The 16,829-nt window shown below is 43.6% G+C and overlaps 1 protein-coding gene across 1 annotated transcript; it reads right to left on the reverse strand.

Annotated features, from left to right (window-relative positions):
• Window positions 1-361: 361 nt before the first annotated feature.
• Window positions 362-16,447, reverse strand: LOC148534476 (acyl-coenzyme A amino acid N-acyltransferase 1-like). The gene is made up of 3 exons (XM_088466876.1): window positions 15,985-16,447; window positions 4,073-4,275; window positions 362-1,214 (listed from the first exon to the last, which is right to left on the reverse strand). The coding sequence occupies exons 1-3, from the start codon at window positions 16,445-16,447 to the stop codon at window positions 636-638; spliced, it is 1,245 nt and encodes a 414-aa protein (XP_088323002.1). The 3' UTR covers window positions 362-635.
• Window positions 16,448-16,829: the final 382 nt, after the last annotated feature.

Here is a 16,829-nt window from a genome sequence, read left to right on the forward strand (position 1 = left end):
TGATTTATATTTCACTTCTGTTCATTCACTTTATTTTTATCAATTAACAAAATACAAACTATTATTAAGCATACTTACTTTGCAACATTTTTTCCACACCTGCCTAAAACGTTTGCACAGCACTGTATATAAATAGCTCCAAGGGGCGCTTGTTGAGTTTGTGTAAAGAATTCCACTATATAATGAGTGCAAAGTCACAGCTGCTAATGATTCCTTGGCTTACCTGATGTTGGGACATCATCAGCTCACGTGGAATACCTGATTTACACACTGAGGCACTTTCAATTGTTTTAGTAAATAGGATTCATGACTCCATATTGTGGATTTAATATGTGAGTTTATTTGTATTTTACAGGTATTTTTATGCTCGTTAATTAAGTATATTTAATGATTTGTGTATTCGTCCATTACTGCATCCTATTTTCCGTTTTAGACCATGCTGCCTTTGTAGTGAATATCCATTCTTTGTTTTAGAAGGTACAGCTCCCTTTTACTTGGTAGCAGTAGGAATATTACAGAATATTTATTCACTTAGTTGATAATTCATATAATCATTCTATTGTGTCAATTTAGTTTATCCACTTCAGTGTTTTACTTCTGGTACTTTCTTGTCTTTGATGATCATCATAAACTAGTCACAGATTGCTAGAAGTGCTCAAATGCTGGCGGAAGAAGACATGCATTTCTCTCCAGACTGCATTCTCTGCTTTACAGTGAGGAATCATCTCTCCACCCCATACGAGAGGTGCACTGTGGCCATAGAGGTGTGAAGCCCAGCAGAAAGGGAACCCTGGAGGTTCTATTAGATGGCCAGCTCCTGGATAGGATATAAATGTCCCATTGTTCCGCCCATGTTTCCTCATTCTTGATAAGGCTGCTGCAGCAAATTGTTTGCTATTGTAATATTGATCAGCTTCTCCAGCCACATAAAGTATGTGACCATGAGCTTGTTCAACAGGTATGCATGAAGTAGGGCACTCCTCATACAGCCCAGCCATGGTTAGCATGCCTTCTCCAGTAATCGCCATCTTCTCTTGTTTATAGGGTGCTCCCTTAAGGAGAACTTTACCTTTATGGTACAGTGTTCCGCCATATAAATTACACGTTCCATTAATGCTGACAGTAGCTCCAATTTGTGGCAGATAGGAAGCAATTGCAAGGGCAGTCTCTGCACCTTTTGAGACACCTACAACACCAAGTTTTGGTCCAGCAACCTAAAATTAAAATATGTTTAAAGGTAGATTTCCATCAAATCTGATATAGAACAGAAGATAAAGACATAGGGAGGTAATTGTGAGTCGGTCAGACACATCTCCTGATTTTGAGCTGACTGTGTATAGGTCAGAATCATAAAACATTATGGGGTAAATTTACTAAAGTGAGAGTTTTTAGAAGTGGAGATGTCCATAGCAACCAATCAGATTCTAGCTATTATCTTCTAGAAGGTGCTAGATAAATGTTAAGTAGAATCTGATTGCTATGGGCAACATCTCCACTTCTAAATACTCACTTTAGTAAATATACCCCTATGTGCACTGCATGGTGGGTCTCAAGTAGGTGTGTGACGCATCTTGTACAAACGGAGACAAGTGAGACGGGTTTCTGGGTGCTGACTATAAAGATGCACAAAGCAGCTGTTTCTGATGGGAGTGTCATGGGAGTGTGTGATTCTAAAGGCTCATACACACTTAACGATATCGCTCATGGAACATAATCATTTAAGGTGCATACACACACGATTTTTTGAATGATTATCGTTAAACGATAATCGTTTGAAAAAATCGTTCACTTTCTGAGTCAAACGATGAACGATTATTGTTCATGCGCATTCACGTTTGTAGTTTGTAGTTCAGTCAGACTTGTCAACTCAATGATTTTCATTAAGTTAATATGCAAAAATCGTTTGTAGTTCATAAAAATCGTTCATTACATTTAGTAAATGAACAACTTTAGTAAACTATTTTAGTTAATTTTTTCAAGGGAAAAAATCGTTTACTAAAATCGTTCATTAAAAAAATCGTTGTGTGTGTGTATGCAGCTTTAGTGTTATCCCTTGAACTGCCGTGCTCAATGTCGGAAACGACATTGAGCACACAAACTCAACGATATCTTTCAGTGACGTCACCTGCCACATCCCCGAATTTGCAGTGCCTGACGATATCGTCTGGTTGTCCTGCAAGTTTGGGCGATGAAAGACATCGTTAACGAATCGCAGGAGCACGCATAGTTAATGATATTGTACATACACACTGGATGATCTGAACGATAACGGTATTGTTCAATTTATCGTCTATTGTGTATGAGCCTTAAGTCTTGTGTATAGGAAAGGGAAGCCTGGTGCTGATGGATCTCTGGCACCTAGCATGAGACTAGTGCAGGTGCCGATACTAATGATGACGGCTGCCTGTATATACTAAATAGTAATACAGACAACTTGTGTTCAACTCTGCAGTAGCCTCTCAATGCTAAATCTATCATCATTTTTTTTTTTTTTTTAAATACAGCATGTTCCTCAGGCACAAATTAAGACATAGGTTCTGTATTAAACTCGATTGTGTATAAACCAATACTAGCAGCGAAGCATAAATGATATGCTATAAAGCACATTTCAAATATATTATATAAAATCTTAAAAGTGCCTTTCAACATATAATATATGCTTAGATGCTAGTATCAGTTTCTACACCATGATGTTTAATACAGTGAAGATACTTGATCTCCTAATTGGCTGCAATAGAAAGATGTTGAAACCCCTGACACTTGAGGAACAGCGCAGATAAACTACTTACAGTTACATCATGGTAGACCTTTTCAAGGTAGCAGAACATTCTAGGAAACTGGCAAATCTTATGTTGCATTATTGGATGTTTTGGTTATCTTTCCCATAAATCTTTTTATCCAATCCTGAGTCTGACGTCAGAATGATCATGTGGTCCTGCACTCAGTCTGTAGATCAATGGCAATGTTGTGCTCCTACTTCCTGAGCTCACCACAGTACACCATATACATGCATGCACCCGACTCATGTAGATTTTGTCTCGTGCCTATTTTTAATTGAAGGGCGGTATTCAATTAGTTTCGCACCCACGATAAAGTTTTGCCTGCCGGAGTTTTCGCCTACATCACTTATTTTAGCAGCGTAAAACTTGTGCGCGCGCCCGCTAGTCGCCGTATTCAATTTGGAAGTACGTGAAAACGGACTCACGCAAAGTCAAAAGACGCGAAAAGTGGTGTCAGAATCGGACAAAATGAGCATGAACCCCCCAAATAGATACAGAAACATTGGGGATCAATGAAGTAGTGCCTGCACAGCCCTAATAAAGCTGTTTGGGGGTGCATAAGTTCGCACAATTACCACTAATTAGCGTCTTTTCACAAGTGGTGAAGAATGGTATAAAGCAGTGTTTTTTGGTGTAAATAAGTAGTCCTGACAAATCTGGGGTGCCTGAAACTGGGTGCAAGCATGTTTAAAAGTCGTTAAAGTAAACTTTTAAATAAAGTGAGATTGCACCCCCAAAAATCCACCTGCAATCCCCAAAACACTTGAACCCTTCTTAGTGACCCCAGAACCTTATTTCGCTAGTTTGCAAACTTGTCCCCCCACTTTGAATATGGGGGCAAAAAAGTACAAAGTTCTTTTTTGGGGTGTTCTTAAGTTTCTTTTAGATTTTTTTTTTGGACGCAGTTGCCCTTTGGGGACCTGTTCCAAGGGTTCTGAATGGTTTTCCTACCTTTGCACCCCCAAACAAAAATTTTGCACTTTTCTCCACCTGTTCAGCGGCAAATCTTTTTTGCCTATTACATTGCATTGTGTTTTTGCGTACGCAAAAAGTGATGGAATTTAATACGGGGATACTTTTCCGGCTGGCGAAAAGTTGTAATCTGCGATACTTTTTTGCGGATCTCGGCTTTTCGCTTCTAATTGAATACGGGCTGAAGTTGGAAGCTGCAAATTTCCATTATGTATCTGTAGTGATAGATTGTGTGCAGGTGGTCTAATTTTCAATGGGTAGCTTTGTGAACCAAACCTTATAATGAGTCTGAACCCTTTTCAGTGCAAGCAATGCTGTACCTTTGGATGTTTCAGTAGCAGATCTGTAGCTTCTTCAAAATACTCCAGGTCTAGTTTTTTAAATGAACGTGGTAGATCTTCATAACCAAAATATGCCAGAGCAAAAACCACAAATCCGTGGCTAGCAAGAAGACTAGCTCTGTATTCTGCCAGACCTCCACCTCCACCAAACATGTCAATGATGCCAGGATAGGAGCCCTCTCCTGTGAAAACACAAGACTGTACATGTTACTATATATATATATATATATATATATACACACACACATACACACACTCTGGAAAGCGGCACTCCTCTAATGTGCAAACATTTGCAATGAATAGATAGTTACAGTCTGGTGCACCCTGACGAAAATGCAATAGAGCATTGAAACGTGGGAACACATTTCTTGTGGAGTCTTATTTTCTGAGTGCCGCCGGTTTGGAGAATATATATTATATAGTATCCAATGATGTAACCACAAGGTTTCACCTGTCGCAGTTCCCACCATAGAAGATTTCTCTCCATTGAAGTCTATGGAGGAGACAGGCTGACCGCACACAGCCAGTCAGCTAGCTGCTCCGACGGAGACGCCCCGCTGATTGGCTGGCGGATCCTACAATGACTGGGCACACATGGGCCCCAGTCATTCGCGAGGAGGAAACGTATGTGGAAACACATACCTTTCCCCCTACGGCTTGGTTCCGGGTATTTTCGGTTTGTTTCTTTAACCCCCTGGATGCCTACAAGGAACGAAGAGGACCTGAACTACACATAGGAGGTGAGTATGGATTTTTAATTATAGGTACCCCTATGGAATTCTACTGAATAAGTGGACATGATGGCATCAGGGATAATAGATGAGTATGTGTGATGGTGAGTGTGAATGTATGTTGTATTAAACTTTTACTGAAAAGGTTTGTGTGTTGTGTTTTTTCACGTATTTCTTTGGCTGTGGAACTACAGGTACCAGCGGGCCTGTAATGCCCCGTATACTGGTACTTGTGGTTTTCCAAGTACCAGCATGCGGGGGAGGCTTGCTGGGACGTGTAGTACCACAGCTAAAGACAATATTTAAACAACTATTTTACACTACACTTTGATCAACCCGGCACCCACTGCCCACTGGTGCCAGGGATAGCCCCAGGCTATCAGCCGAGGCTTGGGTGCCCTGGAGAGGGGGACCCCTTTATTGGGATCCCCAACTCCCCAGGGATCCCCGGCCTTGGCTGACTAGCGGTCAGGGGTAAAACTTTGGCGGGGAAACCGGTGATAGGTTTTCCCTGGCTGTGGCATTTACCCCCCCCCCCCTGCTAGAAAGAGTCCAGTGCTGGTTATGGAGATACAGGGGACCTCTACTCATTTTGTCCCGTTTTTCCACAACTAGGGCCGGCTCAGCAAAGCCCTGTGCTAGTTCTTAATGTACTGGGGGACCCCAATGCATTTCTACCCCTGTATTTTTAGAGCCATGACTTTTTTTTTTTTTTAAACACACACGGAAGCCATCACGGATCTGACTGATCTGTGACGGCTTCTGTATAACTCGCACTAGTCACATTAAAAGGTGCCAGTTTACCTCCCCACTGTCTCACAGCCTTCTTCTCTAGCACTTCTATGACAGCCTTCACCTTCAGAGCTGTACTGTGTATGGGTGGAGAATTGTGTTGCTAAATGTTACTTGTGTTCTGTTTATATTTTGGTTACTGTATTGTAATGTAATGTTCTGTGTACCCTTTACTGTATGTACGGCGATGCAGACCACTTGTGGCGCCCTATAAATAAAATGTAATAATAATAGTGTAGTGGGCTATTTGGGTATACAGGAGGTTAATTCGGAATGGCCCCATATATCTATGATAAAACCAACATAGGGAGCGTTTAGTTAGGGTATAGGATATAAGTTAGCTACACAGTAAAATATAAAGTTAAATATGAAGATTAATATGTTCATAGGTTGTATAGATGTATTTATATAGACATGTGCAGTATGTGATTTGTCTACTTTGTAAAGGGAGGCAGAAGTCATGGCCTGAGCCTGTGCACACAGGGTAGGGGCTAATGGTATAGGAAGGTACTAGAAGGAGCTCGAGGAGACCCAGGGCTCGTGACTTAGGGAGAGGAGAGGAGCAAGGCGCGTGGCATTTAGGGTGAGATAGAGCAGAGGCAGCGGCGGTAAGGGGAAGACTGCTGTTCCCCCATGTGAGCTCAGGCTGGGTCACTCCCCGGTGCTGCTTGAGAGTAAGCAATAATAACGGCAGTGGTCGGGAGCCCTAGACCTGAAGCCAGAGTGGGCTGGTGTAGGCTGTTACCTTGGCAGCCATTGCTGATCTCCGGCGGGTGTTGAAAGGAGTAAGAGGCATATCAGCGTGTGGGCAGGCCTATGTCCTCCGGTCCCTGCCCTGAGGTGACGCGCAGCTTGGAGAGGAAAGGAGGCGTGCCAGTGGAGAAATCAGTAAGCGGCAGCAGTAGGAGCCTGGCTGACAGCAGTGTGTTGTCAGGGTAGCCAGCGCTAGTAAGCTGAACTGTCCATGTCCTCACTGACTTCAGCCTGCTGTGATCTATAGTGCAACATTCCTGTTCTCGGAGGGAATGAAAGTAAATTAACCCTACACTGCACCTGCAAGCAGCAGTTGTAAATCCAGCAGCCAGTCAATAATTAGAAGTGGGCTGGAGAAACAGTCCAAAGGATTCCTTACTACCCTTGCGGCACTGATTATAGTTAACAGGATATATTACCCAAAGGTTAGGTCAGTCAGCGTAAACTAATAGCCCTTTTCCACCTAAATTCCGGGTCTGACCCGGAGTTGGAACAAAGTTCCTATCCGGATCAACCCGAAATTTTGCCAGCGCCGACTCGGGATATTCCCGAGTCAGCGCCGCTCACACCGCAGTCGGGTCTGCATAGACCCGGCTTTTGCAGAGTGAAAGTGGTCGCTTGGAGATGACGTCATCTCCAAGTGCCACTGAAGCCGAACCAATCGGCCGGCTAGCAGCGCACTCCAGGTCATCGTGACCCGGAGGGCACTGTTCTCACAGCAGGGTTTCACGGGCTACGCCTGTGTTAAACCCTGCTAGTTACCTGGGTTGGATTGCCGGGTCACTCGACCCGGCGATCCAACTCTCTCCCCTTTTACACCAGGGAGCTGCCCGGGTTAACCCTTCAAAAACCCGGGTTTTAGCTCCGGTGTAAAAGGGGTATAGGAAAGTCGGGGGAGAAGTATTATCAGTATTCAGTGCACTGAGGCATAAGATCGTCAACCAGATGCAAGGTATCCATATATATCTATACTGTATAATGCAACAGAGTAACTCATTCTGCATCCAAAGATTCAGGAGCTTCAACATAAATGGTTTGGGAGAATAATTACAACCAGAGACTGTGATAGATTCAAAGTTGCTATTCTGCAGCTCATCGATAAGGGATTATTAACCATTTCACATAAAATCTTGGTGCTTTGACTTCTGTCTCTTTATTTAAGTCTGTAACTATATATACTTTTGAGGAAGGCGTTCCAAGCCTTTATTGATAGCATATAGCTCTCCAAAGGCTGTAATGCAATCTACTAACAAAGGGCTGTACTATTTATTGGATTCACTGCATGGAAAGCTTAGACTGAGCTACTGTCATTAAAACAGACAATGAGGGATTTCTCCTGAACTATTACACAGATATTTGATACTGGACTTTGGATAGAGGAGAGGAGAATATGGCTATACACATGTAATTGCCGAGATATTTAAGTCTACTTTTTAAATGTAATTATATTCTCATAAGGTGAGGTAATTAAATTAAAGGTATCTATAAGTAGTGAAGGTTACTATAGGTATACATAACGAGATACTATATTGTATGTAAACCAAACGATTGTCATAGAAAGTATACGTACAGTTACAATTGTATATGTTATCTTTTTTTTTTTCCCCATAAACTAGTAATTAAACTGTACTGGTGTGATTTACTTATCGGAAAGAGAGTTCACGAGAGGTCAGCACCGGGGAAAACCTAAAACTAAAGTAACAGAAAATAAGAGTGTGATAAGTATAAAATAGAAATTAAATTGTATTATTATGTCCTGCACTGACAGCTACACATAGTATCCAATTAGGCTTTCCCAGGTTAGCCTAGATAGCATTATCAAACAAAATCTGGGTGGAGGCACTAACTATCTTTAGTAACAGGTGTTACAATAGTCCTAAACTCGCCTAATTTCGCATATGTAGTAGCCTCAAGCTGAAAAGTTCACAGGCTATTACATTTGCGATTTGCAGGACAAACTCGCACCTTTAAAAAATGCGAAAAGGCGCTAGTTTGTGCTGTTACTAAATCAGACACCATATTACATTTGGCTCATTAAGCTGGAAATCAGAAGGTAGGATAAAGCGGTACCCTACACCAGCTTGCATAGCATAAAATGGCTCTGCGCATGGTCACAAAACAAACCACATGCAGCTAGGACGATTTGCGTGAATCTGACACTTCTGTTTGTCCCTGGAGAGACGGGAAAAAGGAGCGAAGGGGAGATTAACATAGCTGAGTACAGCAAGAGCGTGTTCACTTAATTGTTAAGAGATGCAGACCAGTAAAGAGGTACAAAGGAGACTACCCAAGCCATTATTTCCAGGTGTTTGAGGGCCGGTGCAAACGCTATGATTAGAAGGAAAAAAGAAAAAGAAGGGGTTTCTTCTTCAGTGCACTTACCCCTGAACTTACATAACATAATAGAAAATAAATGGTTAAACTGGTGCGGGAATATAATTTTGTTTTTTCTCAAAGCAAACACTGATGACAGTCACTAACCTGTTGTGATTGCACCTCTGATGCTGATCAATACTTTTCTTTGGGATCCTTACTAACAATTGATTAAATGCCACATTCTAACTAAATATTTATGCTGACCATTTTGATGCCTTTATGGCCACAATCACGCATTATTTTACTGGAAATAGCCATTAGAAAATTGTATCATCTCATGATGATTTCATGAAAATTACAATTTCAGTGAAATAAAATTTCCTCCACAGATTTTAATCAAACACAGTCATTTGATGATCGCAATAGTCTCCTTATTGATCTTCCCCCTAAACAGATTTCACCCCTGCAATCTGACTGGATCACACAAGCTGCAAAGCACCTTCTATAGTTAGTATTTATCCCATACTTGCCGACTTCTGTGATGCCCCCGCTGACAGGTCAGTGATGCAGGGGGGGGGAGGTGGGCAGCTAAGCGGGTGGTTTCGTCTGCATCATTGTGGCCCCGCCCTCCACTATACATTGAAGCAATTACCTACATTGTTAAGAGGAAGGCTTTACACATGATGGATGATGGTGTGAGTCATCATAATCTGCCCGAAGGAAGCGGGCAGTGGCTGCCCTCCAGGAGACTTGTCTACTTTCTTCTTTGGGGTCCATAGGGATCCACAGGGACACCATGGGGATATTATGGTTGGAGAGACCAGGCACCAAACAGTTAAAGCTTCAGCTCCCAGGATGCCTCGGGTCCTCCTCCATATATACCCCGCCCCTAGCCATAGGATTTCAGTTATTAGTTTGGTGCGGCAGGATCAAGACGCACCTTTGTAACAGGGGACTGCTCAGGCAGTCCTAAGCTTTTATTTTGTTTTTATGTTTTTAGGTTGGCAGTACTAAGTGTCTGAATTAAGAAGTATGTACTATGACTTCATCTACCTCCACCAGGCAGCAACACCAGTAACTGGGCTGGTGATTCCGGCGGGTCACGGCTGAGCTTGCTAGCAGCTATTCTGAAACCGTACACATGGAGATGTCAGGTAAGGTGATTCCTCGCTTAACAGGGAATCACGCGCGACAGTCCTTGCTACTGGTGTTACGCACCAGAAGCCGCTGTAGTCAGGGCCTGGGATTGTCAGCATCCTCACTACACCACCGGGGCCTTATCGTCTGACGCCGGGGATCGGCAGCAGATGCTTCTGCTGCCAAGAGGCCAGCGTACATGGCTGGTTAACGCAGCTTAGGGGAGGTAGGCGATCCCCTGGCAGCTCCTCCCCCAACCAAGACGCAGTCCCTACGAAGGGTTTTGTGCGTCTGGGTTGCTCCGCCCACCCTCCACATGTATTTGAGATGCTCACGGTCCACGCTCAGTGCGCTCTGTAGCTGTTGGTCTCAGGAGGGTTTGGGTTAGTCTCCCAATATACCGCTACCTTGGTTAAGGTATATAGTGCTCTGTATCCTACCATTCCTTTGTGTTTGTGTAGTTGATCTAGACTCGATTGTAATTATATTACATATTCATTGTATGTGACTGTTTGCTAGCTGCTGTATTGACACTGTCTTATTTCAGTCCTTCAATTATAACTATCACTGTTATTTATCTCCATCCTCTGGGGTGGAGGTTTTTCTCACATTCATTAAAATTTTGTGAAGGCCATCACATAACATTGCAATCATTGCCTTTATTAAACATGTCAAAAAATAAAGGGAAACAGGAGGGGGAGCCACCTGTGCTGGTTTCATGTAAATCATTTATGGCCTATGTTTCCCCTCAGGACGTAAAGAATGGTTTATGTGTTGTCTGTTATAAAAAGACACCTCACCAGTCCAGTCTACATGTCTCTGGACAAGAGCCATCTTCGGTCTCCTCTTTGTCCCAGGTAATGAAGCAGGTTGTGGATCGTATCTGGGAGAAGCTGCAGTAGATGCTGGAATTTTAGCTTCTAAAGCATCAGCAGCTTCAATAGTGGCATGCAGAGCCCTCTGGTTAAGATCCTGGAAAGCTGATACAGGTTCAAAGAGGGTGCTGGAAATTTTTATGGAGCAGAGTTGGATAAGATAATAACTACTCTGCAGGCTTCAAAATCAGCAGGTCTGCCATCCACGGCTATAAAGTCTAAGCAGGTTTCTTTTCAGTCCTCAGGGATGAGCAAGGGAACAGTCTTCCTCTAAACCGACTAGTTTTCGCAAATCAGCAACAAACTAAGAGGTCTGGCCCGGCAAGATGTCTAGCTTCTAAACCAGATGACAAACCCTCAGCCTGATGGAGCGGGCCTCCTCCTGGGGGATCCCAGGGTGGGAGGCTGACTTCTTCAGTTATATTGGCATCAAACAACAACAGATGCCTGGGTCCATCCTCCCCAGAAGTTTTGTTGCACAAATCCTCCAGCAGATGCAGTCAAGGCCTTGGCCCTCCAAGAAGCCATTCACTGCCTGCTGCAGGCAGGGGTAATAATCCCAGTTCCTGTGTCGCAACAGGGAAGGGGTTATTATTCCAATCTATTTCTGGTTCAGAAACAGAATGGGGGTTTATCCATGTACCCAGGTTTCGTATGGAAAATCTCCAGTCAATTATTTTGGCATTTGAGTTGGGGGATTACATGGTTTCCCTGGGTATTCAGGATGCATATCTGCATGTTCCTATTATACCATCCCACCAACAATTTTTTAGGTTTGCTGTCCTTCAGCAACATTACCAATGTCAGGCTCTACTCTTTGGCCTATCTATGGCTCCCCGGGTATTTATCAAAATAATGGCAGTCATGATGGCCTATCTCAGGCGTCAGAGAGTCAGAATTCTGCCATATCTGGATGACCTTTGGATTTTGACACAGACTCCGGTTGTTTTACAAAACCATCTTCAACTGGCCATAGCCTGCCTACAAAAGCACGGCTGGATAATCAATTGGAAGAAATCATCACTTTCTCCAACACAGCAGATGGTACATCTGGGAGCATTTCTGGATTCTCGGGCACAAAGGGTGTTTTTGCCAGAGGACAAGATTGCGTGCCTATGATCGTGAATACGCAAGCTGCTTCGCAAGTGAAGAATATCCATTCTGATAGTGATGCAGGTCCTGGGATAAATGGTATCCACCTTTGACATGGTGGGATATGCTCAGTTCATTCCAGGCCATTGCAAAAAATTTTCTCCAAGTGGATAAGGTCTCAGAGAATCAGTCTCACTCCAGAGGTTCATCACTCGCTCCTGTGGTGGCTAAAAAAGGAGCATCTAAACAAAGGGCGCCCGTTCTGGATTCCAAATTGGGTGCTTCTCATTGCGGATGGGGGAAGTGAAAGGTCATCACACCTTTCAGGGAAGATGGACAAATCAGGAAATTCATCTGCCAATAAACATTCTGGAACTGCAAGCAATATACAAAGCACTTGTCATGGCACAGGACCTGCTCCAGGGCAGGCCGGTCCAGATCCAGTCCAACAACGTGACTACAGTGGCCTACCTCAATCATCAGGGAGTCACGAAAAGTTATGCAGCCATGAAAGAAGTGACCAAGGTTCTGGTTTGGGCAGAACATCATCTTCCGGCCATCTTGGCAATATTCATTGCGGGAGTACTCATTAGGGAAGCAGACTTCCTAAGTCACCACGACATACATGCCGGAGAGTGGTCTCTCCATCCGTGAGTGTATCAGCTCCTGGTAAACAAATGGGGTCTACCAGAGATAGATCTCATGACATCACACCACAACCACAAGGTCTTCAGGTACAGTCCAGGTCCAGAGATCCATCAGCAGCCTTCAAGGATGCACTGGCAGTAAGATGGGACTTCAAGCTGGCGTATCTCTTTCCTCCAATTTCTCTCCTCCCAAGAGTTCTCAGGAAATTCAAGCAGGAAGGCGGAACAGTAATACTGGTGGCTTTGGCTTGGCCCAGACGTCATTTGTTCAACAACATACAGAATCTGTTCGTAGTCAGTTCGTACCCACTTCCTCTATGGCAGGATCTGCTAAAGCAGGATCCCTGCCGTCAGCGCCGTAGCTGGACGGCAGTGCGCCCTGTGCAGCACTGCCACCCCTCTCACTCACTCTCCGCCCCCCTCCTCCCCCGAGCGCTTACCCTTCTTTCCGAGGGGAGGAGGGAGGGCGGGATCCTACGCCGACATTCACTGTGCGTCATGCACCACTGCTGTAGGTTTCTTCCTGCAGACCTCCGGTGCAGAGAAGTGTGTGGCCGGTGCCGCTGGAGGATTCCGCCCTGTGCGGAGGCACTGGCCGCACCACCCTCCCTACAGCCCTGCCTGCCGTCATCCGGATTTACCTCAACTGGCTTTGATGCCGTGGCTCTTCAAACTTCCGTCCTAGGAGCGAAAGGTTTTTTTTATCAGTTCTGTAATTCAAACAATGCTTAGGGCACGGAAACCTGCCTCTGTTCCGTATCTATTACAGAGTTTGGCATTCTTTTGGTCAATGGTGTTCCCATAGGAAATATGATCATAAGGTGTTCAAGATTTACAGGGTACTGGCTTTTCTTCAGGCGGGGTTAGATAGTGGCCACTTTCAGAGTTTCTGCACGGTCAGTCTGGTTCCAGAAGAAGATTGCTTCTTTACCATATGTTAGATTTGTTTTCCAAGGAGTTCTGCGAGTTCAGCCTACTTTTGTTCCACCAGTAGCACCGTGGGATTTGTCCTTGGCTCTTAAGGGGCTACAAGCTCCCCCATTTGAACCTCTAGTCTTTGTAGATTTGAAGTGGTTGACAGCGAAGACTTGTTTTCTTCTCACTATTTCTTTTGCTCGCAGAGTCTCTGATTTGGTAGCGCTATCTTGTCGCTCCCCATTTTTTATTTTTCAACAGGATAAAGCTGTTGTTCGTACAAGGGAGGGTTACTTTCCTAAGGTAGTGTCCTGTTTTCATGTGAATGAAGAAATTGTCGTTCCGGCTTTTCAGGCTCCAGATCTTTCTGTAGGTGAAGCCTCCCAGGATGTAGTTCGAGCTCTCCGTATCTATGTGGAGCGTACAAACTGTTAGAAAATCAGATGTTCTTTTTGTATGATATGGTTTACACAAACAAGAATGGCCAGCTAATAAGCAGACTCTGGCGAGATGGCTATGCATGACTATCTCTCAGGTGTACACACACACAGGCTGATCTCCCTGTTCCAAGCACTGTGACAGCACATTCTACTTGGTCTGTAAGGCATCGTGAGCATTTAGTCGTGGTTCCTCTGAACAATTATGCAAGGCAGCCACGTGGTCGTCTGTCCACACTTTTCTTAGGTTCTATGCCTTTGATACTTTTGCCTCTCAGAATGCTTCCTTTGGTCGATGAGTTTTCCTTTCTGCTCCGGAGTGTCCCCGACCCTAGGGGAACTGCTTTAGGACATCCCCATGGTATCCCTGTGGATCCCTATGGACCCTGAAGAAGAAAATCAGAGTTATGGACTTACTGAAATAACTCCTTTTCTTTGAGGTCCATAGGATCCACAGGGCACCCACCCTAACGCACCTGGCTGCATGGGTAATTTATTATTTCGATCACAGATTCCCTAATCTTGTGCAAGAGTGTTTATGGTGTACGATTGCTCTTCCTTCTCCTGCCTTGAGGCTTGTTAACTAAACTAAAGTCCTATGGCTAGGGGTGGGGTATATATGGAGGAGGACCCGAGGCATCCTGGGAGCTAAAGCTTTAATTGTTTGGTGTCTGGTCTCTCCAACCATTATATCCCCATGGTATTCCTATGGTATTCCTGTGGACTCTATGGACCTCGAAGAAAAGGAGTTCTCTAGGCAAGTCTACCATAACTCTGATTTTTCCAGGCATCCAGGAGAGCCACCAGGGATCCAGGAGTCCCCGAGAGAGTAGGCAAGTATGACGTATCTCATGTAGAATATTCCTAACCCTATAGATTGTTTGTTTACAAGCAGATCCCTCTTGTAAATGCAATGGAATATGCTGGTGTGATATAAATAAATGTCAATAATAAGCTACAATCCAATAAGAAGCCAAAGTGGAAGAAGCAGGAAGCATAAATATATACATCATTCCCTGCACTGTCCAAATAAGCTTCTTTACTGTCTGTCAGCAGAATGGCCACAGTTCAAACCATAGAACAGACACAGAGAGTCGTCAAAATGAAGAGATGGAAATACGGTAGCAGCTGCAGCAAGTACGTGAGAAGCACATCCTAGTGTATTTAATTAAAATAGTACTTTCACTATTTACACTAAGTAAATATCATTTGTTATAATTTAACTCTTATGCTGGGTAACACAATGGCAGTTATATTGGCCGATCAATCCATCCGCCAAAATATCTTTTGTGCATCGGCCAGTGTGTATCAGCAATATGTACATGAATGATGTCGTTCACAGACCTATCGCATCGGCTGTGCTGCACAGCCGATGCCTGATATATCTGCAGACATATTGGAGCATTGTGCTGTGTGTACGGGCAGTCAGTAGACCACCTGTACACTTTCTGCAGAGGCCGTGGGGAGGGGGGTGCAACATGACCCCCGGTCAGTGGACAGGTGATGGTTGTTCAATGTGTATGAACAACCATCAGCTGCAGATTTATCTGTAAGGTGTGTACCCAGTTTAAAACTAGGATTATTTCAATAACGTTTTTACAAGATTGAGAAATGTGTAACAAAATTTTTTTTTATCATACTTATTTACAGTTATACAACACTGTACAATTAGAGGCTCATTACACACATAGATAGCATACAGTGATATGAAACACACAGTAAAGATTACCCTGCTATAAAAGAATTTACAATGTAAGGGAAACAATTGATATTTAAGGTATTGGATAACAATTGTAGCTCGTGGGGAAACTGTGTACACCCGCCAATAATGAAGTAACCACTGGCAATTGCGTGCAGCTACAAATGGTATGGTTCCTTTATAATTTACCCTGAGCAAGCCTCTTTCCTGTTCTGGGTCTGGAGAAGGATATTGCTGTTATGCTGCATTATTGAGAATTAATTCCAATTTAATCCAATTTTTGGATATAAATATAAACCAAAGTTTACTCTAACACAGAGGTTCCCAAACTCCGCCATTATCCAGGTTTTGGGGATATCCATGCTTGAGTCCAGATGGTTAAATCAAATTGACTGAGGTACTAATTAAGGAACCCGGGCTCGAACATGGATATCCTTAAAACGTGATATAGAATGGCAGAGTTTGGGAACCTCTGCTCTAACATAATTAACTCTTACCTGTAGGGAAAAATACAGTGCCTCGAATTCTCCCTTCACGAATCTGGGCCCTTTGGATAGCAGGAGCAGCATGCCACCTAGTAAATGTCTTTGTGATGGTGGACTGTGACTCAGCAGTTAATCCAAAGGAAAGACAATCAAACAGGTCCACTGTGTACTGGAATGGAGAAGCTTTAACATGCCTTTTCACAGGCCTCCCAAATGGTGTTAGTGGCTTCAAGGACCATGCTAGACCCATTGGATGTACACCTTGGTAGGTTCCTCCCAGAGCAGCTGTTTTTTCCAAGCTAATTTTTCCTTCACTGTCAGCTTCAAAAAATGCCCAGGACTGAAAGAGCTGTTCCTTATCATCTTTAAGTGTTAAACGGATTGTCACTTGTTGTTGAGGTCGAAGCCCTGTGACTTCAATTTGCATATGCTCATCAGCCAGTCCTGTTTCTGGGACAATGGTAAGACTAACCATTTTTTGAGGATTACAATGTGTTTTAAAATCCCTTTAAAAAAATTTAGACAAGTTTAGAAGATACGTAACTTTTATACATATATTTAACCACCTCCATTTCCACCAGAAAGAAAAATGATTTACAGATGTGGCCTCATACATCTAGCCTCAATACGCCACATGGCGCGAGATGCCTGGCGTGAGTGAGCCGCCAGGTTCTGTGTGACTCTGCTAGCTCTGGACATTTATTTTGATTCTTCTCTTGTCCAAAATGCATCTAAGTTACAATGTGATGTATTAGGAGGCACCAGGAAACACTGCTGATTAATTTATTGTGACACTTGTATGTATGTGTGCAACTGAGTCTGTATACAAAGCACAACGGAACTTGGCGTGGAAAAAA

The sequence above is a fragment of the Taudactylus pleione genome, unplaced genomic scaffold, assembly GCF_031769625.1.
Source record: "Taudactylus pleione unplaced genomic scaffold, aTauple2 ptg000066l, whole genome shotgun sequence".
Taxonomy (NCBI): Eukaryota; Metazoa; Chordata; class Amphibia; order Anura; family Myobatrachidae; genus Taudactylus; species Taudactylus pleione.